At 37.6% G+C, this 13,837-nt stretch overlaps 2 protein-coding genes across 6 annotated transcripts in view; one reads left to right on the forward strand and one right to left on the reverse strand.

Annotated features, from left to right (window-relative positions):
• Nucleotides 1-2,127: 2,127 nt before the first annotated feature.
• zar1 (zygote arrest 1) lies at nucleotides 2,128-4,970 on the forward strand. The gene is made up of 4 exons (XM_073817136.1): nucleotides 2,128-2,781; nucleotides 2,866-2,958; nucleotides 3,060-3,134; nucleotides 4,724-4,970. Exons 1-4 carry the CDS (start codon nucleotides 2,128-2,130, stop codon nucleotides 4,865-4,867), a joined length of 966 nt encoding a protein of 321 aa, XP_073673237.1. The 3' UTR covers nucleotides 4,868-4,970.
• A 1,132-nt stretch (nucleotides 4,971-6,102) lies between these two features.
• The window catches only part of fryl (furry homolog, like), a 132,161-nt gene continuing 124,426 nt past the window's right edge, over nucleotides 6,103-13,837 (reverse strand). For 3 of the 5 annotated variants that reach the window (XM_073816671.1, XM_073816672.1, XM_073816669.1), the window contains 4 exons: nucleotides 13,196-13,213; nucleotides 12,333-12,443; nucleotides 10,638-10,831; nucleotides 6,103-7,853 (listed from right to left, as the gene is read on the reverse strand). In XM_073816671.1, the coding sequence (XP_073672772.1) occupies nucleotides 7,550-7,853; nucleotides 10,638-10,831; nucleotides 12,333-12,443; nucleotides 13,196-13,213 (627 nt within the window). In that variant the 3' untranslated portion in view covers nucleotides 6,103-7,549. The remainder of the gene's footprint in view (nucleotides 7,854-10,637; nucleotides 10,832-12,332; nucleotides 12,444-13,195; nucleotides 13,214-13,837) is intronic. The other 2 variants (XM_073816670.1, XM_073816673.1) reach the window with 1 other exon arrangement.

Genomic DNA, 13,837 nt, shown 5'->3' on the forward strand with positions numbered 1-13,837 from the left:
TTTACGACAAGCAAGTAATATTATAATTTTTGTTTCTACAATATCTCTGCCAGATTGGTATGACAAATACATATTATAGATTTTTCACACACAAAAACATATTAATGTAATGTAAAAAATTGTAGACAAATTTTACATAGGCCTGAAAATCCTAGGCAGAAAGTTTAAAGCAAATTTAAAACTTGAAGTTTTTGAACAAAACCAGTTGATTTTACACAAAAACTGCTAAAAAAAACAGCTTAAAGTCAGCTAATTTAGCAAAGAAGCTAACCCCCCCCCCCCCCCCCTCAGTAAAAACCATTCGATTTAGCCAAACCCCTGCTAAAAAAAACATCAAAAACCAGTAGATTTAAAAAAAAAAAAAAAAAAAAAATCTGCTAAAATCAAGTTAAAGCCAGCTGTTTGAACAAAAAAATAACATGGGAAAAACATATTTTAGCAAAATTTAGCAAAAAAAAAAAAAAAAAAGCTAAAAAAAAAAAAAAAAAACTAAAACCAGTCAAATTAGCAAATAAAAAGCTAAAAACTAGTTTAAAAAAGCTAATTCATCAAAAAAGCAGCTGAAACCAGTAATTTTTTTGCTGATTTTGCAAAAAAAAAGCTAAAAAACATTTTTAAAGCAGCTAAAATCAGCTGAAAATCTAACATCTAAAACCAGTTAGAAATAGCTGGAAAAGGCCAAAAAAAACTGCTGATTTGACAAAAAAAACCTAGCTAAACTCTGGCAATTTTTTAAGAAAAAAAAGAAGAAAAAAACATCTAAAACCAGTCGATTTAGCAAAAAAAAAAAAAACAACAATAATAAAAATAAATAGCTCATCTTTTTTGCTGATTTTGCTAACAAGGCTAACAGCTGATTTGACATAAAAGAGCTTAAAAACAGATAATACCAGTCAAAATAAACCAGTTAAAATCAGCAGAATTTGCAAAAAAACAAAAAAAACAAAAACCCATCTAAAACCAGTTAAAAATAGCTTCTTTTTTTATGATTTTTCAACAAACAAACCTAAACACCAGCTGACTTATTAAAAAAAAAAAACAGCTAAAACCAGCCAATTTAACAACAAAAAGCAAGCTAAAACCAGTTAATAATAGTTTTTTTTATGATTTTGCAAAAGAAAACCACTAAAGCCAGTCAACTTAACAAAAAACAGCTGTCAATTTAGCAAAAAAAAAAAAAACCCTGCTAAAAACCAGTTAAAAACAACAGATTTATCAAAAACCAGCTAAAACAAATAGCTTTTTTTCTTACGATTTTGCAAAAGGAAAAAGCAAAAAACCAGCTGATTAATTAAAAAAAACTAAAACCAGTCATTTTAACAACAAGAATGAAGCGCTAAAAACAGCTAAATCCAGTTTAAAAAAACTATTATATATATATATATATATATATATATATATATATATATATATATATATATATATATATATATATATTTAAAAAAGATAAGAAATAGCTGATTTAAAAAAAGGAGCTACAACCAGCTGATTTGACAACAACAACAACAACAACAACAACAACAAAAACTGCTAAAACCATTCAATTAAGAAAATAAATAAACAGGTAAAACCAGCTAAAATCAATTATTAAACATATTGCTAGCATGATTTAGATGATAGATAGATCAGACTAGTCTGACTCTTCTTGAAAGGAGAGATAGGCTACTGTTTAAATTTTGGCTATTTTGGTTGATATGCTTAAACAGTTTGTCAAGCCAACTTAATAATTTAGTAGTACTAGTGATATCATATTTAATATTAAATATTGCTAAAAACAAATGTCTATGACATCTGGTCAAAGCTTATAGACCTCCTTGGATCAGCAACAAACCAGGGCTCAGCTTTTCAAAAAAAAAAAGAAAAAAATTAATCTGGATCAAACTGGTTTCTGGATGGTGGCAGGTCAACCAAGTAGAAACCAGCTATGTGGTCCTCCAGACACAATTTAAACCATATTTTCCCAACAACCTTCACATTTTGATGACTTTTTCGAGTTTGGAAATCACCTTTCGAACACTTCCAAGTGGGAACACTATTAATTGGAGTCAATTAGGCACCTGTCCTCAATTAGTGTCCCGTGTCTACTTAAACCCCTACAGTTCATTTTGCCAACCGGCTAAGCGAAAAATGGCTACATATGGTAACGAGACAGTCGACAACTATCTTTACTCTTCTTACAACCCTTATTCCTACAAATACCCCAAGTTCAAGGGCTGGAGACAGAAAGCTTACGTCACCAACTACGGTGAAGGCGAGACCTACTTCGATAATCACCACAGGGCGCAGCTCAAGTCCATCTTGTCTCAGATCAACCCGAACCTCACCCCGCGTCTGAGGAAAGCCAACACCAAAGACGTGGGGATCCAGGTCAACCCGAAGACCGACGCGTCCATCCAGTGTTCTCTGGGCCCGCGGACGCTTCTGGCGCGGAAGCGAGATGCCCTCCGTCGGGGGCGACAGGAGATCCAGACCCCAGGGAGCCCCATCAGCGGCGGCGTGCGCTTTCCGCGCACTCAAGCCGTTTACTCTCCGGTCGAGTCCAGGAGACTAGTGTCCCTCTTCAGGGAGGAGGAGGATGAGGAGAAGGACACGGAGCCTGAGGCCACTCAGACGGTGGAGAGTGCTGAGAAAGACGAGCGCAAAGAGGATGAGGAGAGCGTGAAGGAGCCGCTTAGTCCCGAGAAAAACGAAAACAAACAGACGGAAACAAATGAGAACAAAAACGAGCCGCTGAAAACCGGACAAGATGAAGTCAAATCCAAGGCTCGCGTGAGGTTCCAGGTGAGAAATGGTTTCTTTAAATATTTATACGTTTTTAACTACTCAAAAGTGCGAGTTGTTAGCGTATAACTTGTTTTAATGCAGTTTTTGGAGCAGAAGTACGGTTACTACCATTGCAAAGACTGCAACCTACGCTGGGAAAGTGCTTATGTGTGGTGTGTCCAAGGCACAAACAAGGTAATTGGTTAAAAAGTTGACCATTTTCATCTACTTTTATCTTGTTGTAGTGTTAGTACACCTAACTATTAGTAATTCAAACTGTATTGTCTCTCTTAAAGGTGTATTTCAAGCAGTTTTGCAGAACATGTCAGAAATCATTCAACCCATACCGGGTTGAGGACATAACCTGTCAGGTAAACTAGTCTTGCGATGGAAGTTCTCAACCAGAGGTCCTGAGGCTAGTTATTGCAGACTTTAAAGGCTTTCCTCAGGCTTCACAAACAGGGCTTTAGCTTGTCCCAGACAACTGGAGAAAAGAAAAAAAAAAACTTGCACTGACTGATCTTAATATATTGCTGGTTTCGTTTTGTCTCAAGATGCACATTAGTAATGTTTTTTTTTTTTAAGGCACAGTTATAAGTGACTTTAGTGTCCTAATTGAACTATGGCCTAATCCTGGTTTAGTCTAAGCCAGGGGCGCTGCTAGACCCTTTTTACTGGGGCACGTGCCCCAGTAAAAATATGCTGTGCCCCAGTAAGATCTCAAATTTGAGTTATTTTATGCTGATAATCCCAAAATAAAGACATTAAACTACATGCAACAACTGAATTAACGAGTAATGGGGGCCTATGCTCCAGTAGAGCTTTAGGTCTAGCAACTCCCCTTGTCTAAACCCTGTCTGTGAAACCAGGCCTTTATTTCGAATGCGATTTTTAGCGCGATTTGGCGTAGCTTGTCAGTGATTTACGCCTCTGAACACTCCAGCTGAACGCAGCTGAACGCACGTGATGGAGATTTACTACTAATCAAAGTACCGGCTTCATTCACTAAACGCGCCTTAGAATCGCTTTCGATTTATCGCCCAGCCCTACTTTATTTCCAAAAAAAAGTGCTAAAACCACTTTGTTAAAGAACATGGTCTCAAAACAAAAACTTAAAGTTCACTTCCAGAACACAAAATTACAGATTTACTCACCCCCTTGTCATCCAAGATGTTCATGTCTGTCTTAAGTTGTTAAAAAAAAAAAAAAAAGTTGAGAAACATTTCAGGAATTGTCAATATAGTGGGCTTTAATTGTGCCCATTGAGTTTGAACTTCCAAAATGCAGTTTCAATATAGATTCAATGGCTCCAAATGATCCCAGCTGTGGAAGAAGGGTCTTATCTAGCAAAATTACTGGTTATTTTGAAAAAAATTACAAGTTATATACTGTGTTTTCCATTCAATACAGTTTGGAGTTTTTCCAAATGTATCCTATCTCATTTCCAGTTCAAGGTCATCCTACATCACTGCAGAAGAGGTGACTCAACGTTTACAAAATTAACCTGCAAAGATTCACTCTTTACCCAAAAAAAAAAAAAAAAGGTTAAACTTCAATGTAGGACTGTGAAGTTGGAGAAAATGAGATTGAGTTTTTTGACATACCCTAACTGTATTGAACAGGAATCGAGTATGCATGTGCAGAGTTTTACAAGACAATTATTTGCGGTTAAAAGTGTATGAATATTAAGAAAATGACCAATCGTTTTGCTAGATAAGACCCTTATTCCTCGGCTGGGATGGTTTTAGAGCTCTTTAAAGCTGTATTGAAACTGCATTTCGGAAGTTCAAACTCCCGGTTGAAGTGCACTATATGGGGAAAATTCCTGAAATGTTTTCCTCAAACAACTTCTTTACAACTAAAGAAAGACATTAACATCTTGGATGACAAGGGGATGAGTAAATCATCTGTAAATTTGTTCTGGAAGTGAACTAATATAACTTTTAAATTTGATTTTCAGACTTGCAAGAAGACTCGCTGTACATGTCCTGTAACGTCACGTCATGTGGACCCCAAAAGACCTCACCGACAGGATCTGTGCGGCCGCTGCAAAGGCAAGCGTCTCTCCTGCGACAGCACTTTCAGCTTCAAATACATCATCTAGCACCTCTGTCTGCTGCGGTCAGGCTTGGTTGTTGCCCAGCTGGATTGTCCACCTCATTCTCTGCACCCTCTCTGCTCAAAGACTGTGGTGGGGATCCATCGGTCAATACGGTCTCATTTGTTTTTGTTTTGCTTTAATTTGTACTTGCAGTATCTGTAGGTGCCAATTTTGAAAACTGAAAATAAAAAAATGGGAATTACTAGCACACCTGGAGTGTTTTTCTATGAGCTACCCTGCAGCAGGGTGATATTAATGAATTGTGTAGTTACAAAAGCATTTTTGGGCCAGACTTGATTGATTTAACAGGGTGTCCGGATTGTGTCCTAGAGAGGTTAACTCCAACTTTCCTCAACACAGTGCCTAGGATCTTGACTATCTGGTTCAAGTTTATTTAATAGGGATTGGAGGGCAGAATTGGACTGGTTTTAATCTGTAAAATGCTTTGAGGGTATGCATATCACAAATGTTTGTTCAGACTGAAGTCAAAACTGTTAAGTAAATATTGAGCCTTTTAACCATCAAGGAAAGTTCATGTAAGGGGGGTACCTTGCACTATGTGTGCTTGACTTGCATATTGCACTATTTGGGCCATTTTATTTAATTAGTTGGAAGTCAGAATTTGAAACCTCTTCCACTAATTTGTATGTATGCAGTGGTTAAATTACAGAATGGCTTAAAATGGACGCAAGTGACTAAGTTTAAGTGTCATGGTAACCTAAAAATATCCACTAAATGGGGTTATAAAGAAATGATTTTTGCAAAAATATTCTTTATTTTGGGATTTTTTTTTTTTCTCTCCAGTTGATGTATAATCCACATTCTTCAACATGGATGTAAGCCTATGGGTGAGGCTTCCAGTTCATTAAGGAAACAAGAGGAATAACACTGCAGTAAACCGTAAAACTGTTTGCACTACAAACTAGTGTTAATTAAGATAATGCATTAAAATAATATAGTTAGTCACCAATTTGCAAAAGCAAAACCAGCTGGGCGCTGATGAGACCAGAAGCCAGACAAAATTTACAAATGGCCATGCACGCTCTTACAGGTGGATAAGAATCCATGTGACCTTAAAAAGCACATGCTTATAAACTATAAGTTATTTTACTTGATGTGAAGAGGCCTCAATAGAAAAGAGCAGTGATTCTGAAAAGCTCAACGCACTGCTGATAGGGTTAAGAACTGGATATCTACAATAAAACACCAGCAGGAAATGAACTGACAAAAAGCCAGCGTTGCTTATAATCAGGTTTTTATTTAACAGTACAGGGAAAAGCAGATAAATCAGATGACAAACAAAGACAAACCAGAGGGGGAAAAAAAAGGGATAATGCACCTCTAGATAAAAACTATATTTTTCCAGGTAAATAATATATCCATTAAATAATTAAGAACAGCATTCAAAATGTACCAAAACAAGCAACAGAAGAGATCTCCCAGAGGAATGAATACAGTGAACATTTTATTTCTCAATGTGCCACGACAGATTAAACGTTACCCCTCCCTTACGTTTGCAGTTCTCGCTTTTTCTCTCGGAGTCTAGGGTTAAGACAGAGCCAACATGGACAAACACTAGCCGCAGTTTCCCCTCAGCAGGGGCTCCTGCAGCCAACATGGAGATCACAGTGGGTATCAAGGAATGCATATGACTCGTTCGTCGGGAAATATTGAAGATTAAGGTGGCGTGTTATCGTAGGGGAGAGGGCGGCCCGTGACCTGCGTACATCCCAACGGCTATTCGACTATTTTTTGCATTAGTCATGACCCTCTAAACTGAGCTCTCTCTGATTGAACAGTGCATTACACAAATGTACAAGGAAAAATACTGCTTTTACACTATACATTTTCTAAAATATATACAGAGTAAAATAAGTTATTGATATTTCCATGAGTTGCAGCCAGTTTGCACTTCACCTGTGCATCTCGGTTTGTTAACGTGCATTTATGAGAGAACGGGTGTGCAAATCTCAGTCCACGTCAAACGCACTCGCACGCACACGCTCGCACTCGTCCTCGCACGCGCACACATGAGTCTATGGTTTCCTACAGGCAGCTACTTATTTGGTTATAGATTAAGGGTTTCGTAAGAGCGGCCCAGTGAAAGCTGAAAGTTCTCCCCGATGCAGGTCAATAAAGTTAAACAGATAAACCTCTCTCTTTATACGGAGGGTACAGCCCCCCAGCTTACAATTACATGTTAAATATCCTAACATTTACAACCTAAGACTGTTAAAAAATACATTTCTCAAAAAAATATTTGTTGCAGGCTTCTCTCTCAAGCATGCTTTTTGCGATCGCCGATGCGACAGTCTCGCTGATCCACCGCGATGCTCCGATTCTCACGATCACGCTCCAAATCCCATCTCTGCCCCAGTGCACAGTGGGGCAGACGGATGCGGATCGCTCTGAAAGGCCGCCGCCTAGAGGTCAACAGGTCGTTCCGCCAAAAAACTTCCGATTTAGCATCATTATCGCCCAGTGTTCCTCCTAATGGTCCTTGACCAGTCCTCGTACTTTCTTTCTGAGTTAAACTAGTGGAGAAAGGGGAAAACGTGGTACGTGCGTAATAGTTTGGATTAACTAATATCCACACATTCTTTAGCCCTTTGAGGAGAAGTCTACTGTAAGTGAAAATCCCCAAACCCGCCGCCCCGGAGGAAGAGAAGAGTCGAGCTGAAGCGCTCACAGTCCAGTGCTGAGGACCGTGTTTTGCGTGTCGATTTGCGTCTGGATGTGGGCCGTGGGGGTCGGGGACAGGATGCGCGTCTGGTGGGTGTGCGGGTGCGTCTGAGCCTGGCAGAGAGCTTCGCGGATCTGAAGGTTGAGCTCCATGAGGCGCACGCTGGCCTGAGAAAGATCCCTGCTGGGGCCCACCACGGCCAAACAGCCCGTCTGACCCAGAGTTTGGTGCCTGAAGTAAATGTGCAGCAGCGTCTGCACCGCATCGTCCCTCTCGCTGCCAAATATGTCATTGGGCCACAGGCACCTGAGGGAATGAAGAAAAGTTAGAGATTTATGCAAAAGAGATCTACAGGAGGTCAACAAGATGCTTTAAGGAGAAATTCACTTTCAGAACAAAAATGTTTTGGAAAAAACATTTCAGGATTTCTCTCTATATAGTGGACTTCTATGGTGCCCCCGAGTTTAAACTTCCAAAATGCAGGTTAAATGCTGCTTTAAAGGGCTCTAAATGATCCCAGCCAAGAAAAAAATCCTCAAAATCATCCTACATCGCTGCAGACATACCGACCATGTGTTTACAAAGTGAACATGCAATAAAGGTCAAACACCCTTTACAAAAAAAAAAAAAACAAAAAAAAAAAAAAAAAAGGTAAAACAGCATTGTAAGATGATTGAGAAAATGAGATGGAGTTTTTCAACATACCCTAAATGTCTTAAACCAAAACACACATAGTACACACAGAGCTAGACAAGACAAGCATTTGAAGTTAAAGTATATAAATTGTAATTTTTTTTTTTTTAGAAAATAACCAATCGTTTTGCTAGATAAGACCATTTTTTCTCGGCTGGGATAATTTACAGCCTTTTGAAGCTGCATTTAAACTGCATTTTGGAAGTTCAAACTCATGGCCATTGAAGTCCACTATATGGAGAGAAATCCTAAAATGTATTCCTCAAAAAACTATTTCTTTACAGCTGAAGAAAGAAAGACATGAGCATATTGGATGACAAGGGGGTGAGTAAATTATCTGCAAATTTTCGTTCTGAAAGTGAACTTCTCCTTTAAAGAATTGGTTCACGCCTGAATCAAAATTTCCTGATAATTTACTCAAGCCCCATGTCAGCTTTAGAGGAAAACATGCCAGGATTTTTCTCCATATAGTGGACTTCAATGGGCATCAGCAGGTTGAAGGTCCAAATTGTGGTTTCATTGCAGCCTTAAAGAGCTCTACTTGATCCCAGCCGAGGAATAAGGGTCTTATCTAGTGAAACGATTGGCCATCTTTTACAAAAAATAAAAACGTATTTAGTTTTTACCACAAATGCTCATCTTGAACTAGCTTTATGATGCCTTGTGTACAACTTTACGCATTACGTAATCACATTGCATCTCATTTTCTCCTCCAACTTCACAATCGTCCAACATCATTGTTACCTTTTTTTTCGGTAAAGGGCGTTTGACTTACTTTGCATGCTTGCTTTGTAAACACTGGGTCGGTACTTTCCAACATGATTATGTAAGTCGTGGACACAGAGCTAGTGCAAGATGAACATTTGTGGTTAAAAGGTATATACATTTTTAATTTTTTTAGAAAATGGTCAATCGTTTCGCTAGATAAGACCCTTATTCCTCAGCTGGGATCGTGTAGAGTCCTTTGAAGCTGCACTGAAACTGCAATTTGGACCTTCAACCCGTTGATCCCCATTGAAGTCCACTATATGGTGAAAATCCTGGAAAGTTTTTCTCAAAAACCTATATTTCTTTTCAAATTAAAAAAGAAAGACATGAACATCCTGGATGGCATGGGGGTGAGTAAATTTAGGAAATTTTAATTCTGCAGTGAACTAATCCTTTAATTCCAATATGGATCCTAACTAGACATGATGTGAAATGTGTTTTCAGTCACTCAATTCTAAAAGTCAGCCAATCAGAATATATTTGTTTAACATACAAACTATGCAGAATGAGATTTTAGACAAGTGAGGTTATAATATGGACGGAGATACTCAGGAAGTGGCTGAAAATATGGCACATCGCCTGTCACATCTGGTTAGAATGAAAAACTAGTGAACGGAGTTTAAAAGAGTTTTCTGTTACTTAACTGATTGGTGCTAGTTATATGAAATCATGGAAATGTTGATATTTTTTATTAAATAGTCATGTCATAATTGACCCTTCGCGATTAAGGGCAGTCGTGGCCTAATGGTTAGAGAGTCAGACTTGTAACCCGAAGGGTCATATCCTTTCCAAAAATCTGGTATGAAACAATGTCTCAGCTTTAAAATGTTCTTTTTTTTTAAGAAATTCAAACAATAAATACCATTTTGTGGCTCTTGTGACAGATCAGTGTATTGTATCGTCTTTTCTTCTTTGCTTAAAGCACAAACAAAACACCTAAAGATGTCAATGCACACAATTTTTCAAGTTTAAGTCCACCGAAGTTAATCTACTCTCCTGCTTGATTTGTTTGTCAGACAAAATGGCGAATTCACACTATGATTGGTCGGATCGCCTGTCAATCAAGTTGTTTGCAAAGGGCCAATTCGATCTTCTGGTGAAACAAATCATTTAGTCACTTAAACCCCGCCCCCTTTTTTAGAACCATCTGAAAGCTAACATTCAGATCTGCCTTTATTCAATCAACAATGGATAGACAGAACCACGTCCACATCCATATTTTTGTTTTCTCATTTTCATAATTGTTACACTTGGATGTACGTCACAATATTTCAACTTCATCCATGAAATCAAAACTGACAACCCTTATTTTTTATTGACACATTGTGGCGTTTAATGTTAATAATTTATCTATCCAATATTATTGACTTTTTATTAATAGTACTAAGATTGCAGCAATTGGGGTAAATGACAACCAAGTCCCAAGGGCCTTGAATGTGTCAGGGTCAGAAAGCTCTCGGATTTCATCAAAAATATCTTAATTTGTGTTCTGAAGACGAACGAAGATCTTACGAGTTTTAAACAACATAAGGGTTAGTAATTAATGACAGAATTTTAATTTTTGTGTGAACTATCCCTTTAATTTGTTATACGTCACAATACGGTGACTTCAAAGTCTAGTTATCTTACCTGAAGGCTTTAACTTGAGCAATGGCTGTGCTGAAGTCCCGTGCTCTTAGGCTCTCGATGAGCGAGTGGATGGCCGTCTCTGTGCTTGACTGGTCCGCTTCGAACTCGGCCACTCCCTCCTGTCCATCACTTACTGACTCCGCCTCCTTAAGACAGCTCTCTAATATGGCCAGCTCCTCTGACATGTTAGTCACCTGAGAAACAAGCATTTTAAATCAACATTTAATCAATATTCTCACAAGTCTGACTAAACCACTTGTGAAAAATGGCCAACTTGCCAATACGCAATCAATCAGTTGACAAAATCATTATTGCAAACTGAAATTGATATTCCTAAGGCAATGCATAGTAATTCAAAACCGGGTCGTCCCAAGCTAAATACATGGGAACTGCTATATGATTTCTAAATAACAGGTCACTGAGTGTCTGTGTGTGTATGTGTGCAGTCTATAAAGTGTAAGTGAGTTAGTATTGATGAGCGATAAGCTTTGCTCTGGTCTGTGTTAAGCATATCAGTCTCTCTCAGTGGGCATAACGAAGTTACGTTGCTCTCTGTGTGTGACCCTGGATCACAAAACCCTTATATTTGTAGCAATAGTGAAAATGACAGATTTTCTTTTATGCCAAAAATCATTAGGATATTAAAGTAAAGATATTTTGTAAATTTCCTACCGTAAATATATCAAAACCTAATTTCTGATTAGTAAAATGCATTGCTAAGAACTTTATTTGGACAACTTTAAAGGTGATTTTTTCAACATTTAGATTTTTTTTTTGCACCCTTAGATTCCAGATTTTCATTTTCATCTCGGCCAAATATTGTCCCATCCTAACCACACTTCAATGGAAAGCTTATTTATTCAGCTTTATTGACCCTTATAACTGGTTGTGGTCCATGGTCACATACACAGCCACTCAAAAATTCAGGATTAGTAAGATTTTTTAGTGTTTTTTTTCTAAAACGTCTCTTATGCTCATCAAAGTTCCATTTATTTGTTCAAAAATACAGAAAAAAGTAAATATGGAATTTTAATGCAATTCAAAATAACAGTTTTTTTTATTTTAATATACTTTAAAATATAATTTATTTCTGTGATGCAAAGCTGAATTTTCATCAGCCATTACTCCAGTCTTCAGTGTCACACAAACCTTTAGAAATCATTCTAATATACTGATTTATTACTTTTATTATCAATGTTGGAAACACTTGTGCTGCTTGATATTTTTTGGAACCCATGATACCTTTTTCAGGACTCTTTGAGGAAAAAAAATGTAAAAAGAACAGCATTTATTCAAAATAAAAATCTTTTCTAACAAATTAAGTCTTTATCACTTTTTATCAATTTAACACATCCTTGCTAAATAAGACTATTTCTATCAAAGAGAGAAAGAAAGAAAAAAATTACTGACCCCAAACTTTAAACAAGGTGTTTCTTGTTGCAAAGGTTTATTTTAAATAAACACCACGCTTTTCAACATTTTATTCATCAAAGAATCCTGAAAAAAGTATCACTGGTTCAAAAAAAAAAGACATTCCACAATACTACAGTTTCTGTATTTTTAATCAAATAAATATAGCCATGATGAGCAGAGAAGTCTCCTTTTCAAGCATTAAAAATCTTACTGTGTGTCAGTGTATGCGTGTGCAGACAAACATCACAATGCGTGAACAACAACATAAAAGCAAAAACAAACCTCTGCCTCTCGCTTAATGGTGTCCACTCTGCTGATAAGTTTGCAGTAGGCCTGAAAGAGCAGAAGAAGCTGGAAATGCAGCTTATACAGCCGTCGACACAACTCCAGCTCCTACAGAAACAGACAGAGAGAGAAAAAAAGACCATGACACCATCACCTCAACATCTTTAGTTTTAATCATCTGCACAGTCAGCAGCAAAACAGCATGATCGGATGAACGGACGGCAAGCCGGATGAACAAGAGGAGGGATAGACGGATGGATGAACATCCTGGCTTTGAGACGGAGAGAAGGGTTAGCAAGGTTACAACCCTGGTGAATCATGACCATGTATGCTTCCCTTATCAAAACGAAACCCTGAAAGAGTGATGTTTCTGGAAAATGTCAGAATTGAATTGGACGATCCAAACTATGTCAGGAGTGAGCAAAGGGAGCTGGATGAAGGGGTGAGCATGCAAAAATGGCAGGAACATAAAGAATCTAAGCTACTTTTCTCTCCCGTCCTCCGCTCAGATGTCCATAAACACACTTTTCAATCACACACTGAATGCATAATATGTGTCAAACGTTCTAGAAGCATTAAAAACACTAATAACCCATTAGCAAATTAGCATTTAGGTAGCAAAGTCAACACTGTAAGTATGCAGAACTCATTTAAGCCATTAAATCATGATGTTTATTAATAAAGCATGTAGTGATGATTGATGAATTAGACAGATCTGTAGAGCTGTTATGAGATCAGATGTAGGGGTTGTTCTGAATTCTGATTGGTTGAGAATGATTGTGCAGAATAGATGAATGTTCAGTGTGCGTGGCTGAATCGAAAGGATTGTGACAGGCTCTAAAATATGATAAACCACTTACTGCTAACATTTCCATTTGCTAAGCAAGAAGGACAGCAGGTCACAAAAAAAGAGGAAACACAGGAAATGAGAGAAAGACCAAAAATTAGTGTGCTGATAACACCAAGACCACCATAAGAAAGATAGAGAGAGTAATATTGCAGTATGTTGATAATTAACAATGACACAAGGACTGCAGTCACATGCAATGCATTCTAAGAGGAGCAATGACTTAATATGTTTTCCCCACTTTCATGTACACTCAAACATTTGCTAAATATATGCAAAATAGACAGAAAAGGGAAATTAAAGAGAGTGAGAGAACAAATGCAACTAATGAGTTGAGACTAATGCAATTTCAGTAAGAGAGAGAAACATCAACTGTGGCATCACAAAAATTGCAAAAGCGCTTTACATCAGAGAAAACAAAGATGTTGGGACAGCAGTGACTAAGATGAATAACGGAGTAAGACATGGAGAGCATAAAGGTCATTTAGCCTCTACTATAAGAGATGGACTGTCAGAAAAACGGTGGTTATGCCAGTCTTTAGTCACATGATTGGTTTGGTGCTCAAGAAACATTGCTCCTCAGGTTTTAAGACTTGCATAGCTTAATATAACAAATTATGTTTCTTACTGAAATATGAGGTAGAAAACCCATGAA

This window comes from Garra rufa, chromosome 13 (assembly GCF_049309525.1).
Source record: "Garra rufa chromosome 13, GarRuf1.0, whole genome shotgun sequence".
NCBI lineage: Eukaryota > Metazoa > Chordata > Actinopteri > Cypriniformes > Cyprinidae > Garra > Garra rufa.

Excerpts from the sequence above, each read along its gene's own strand:
- zar1 (XM_073817136.1), top strand. The coding sequence starts at position 2,128 with ATGGCTACATATGGTAACGAGACAGTCGACAACTATCTTTACTCTTCT. Across the intron at positions 2,782-2,865 it reads AGGCTCGCGTGAGGTTCCAG|TTTTTGGAGCAGAAGTACGG; the intron begins GTGAGAAATGGT and ends GTTTTAATGCAG. Across the intron at positions 2,959-3,059 it reads GTGTCCAAGGCACAAACAAG|GTGTATTTCAAGCAGTTTTG; the intron begins GTAATTGGTTAA and ends TCTCTCTTAAAG.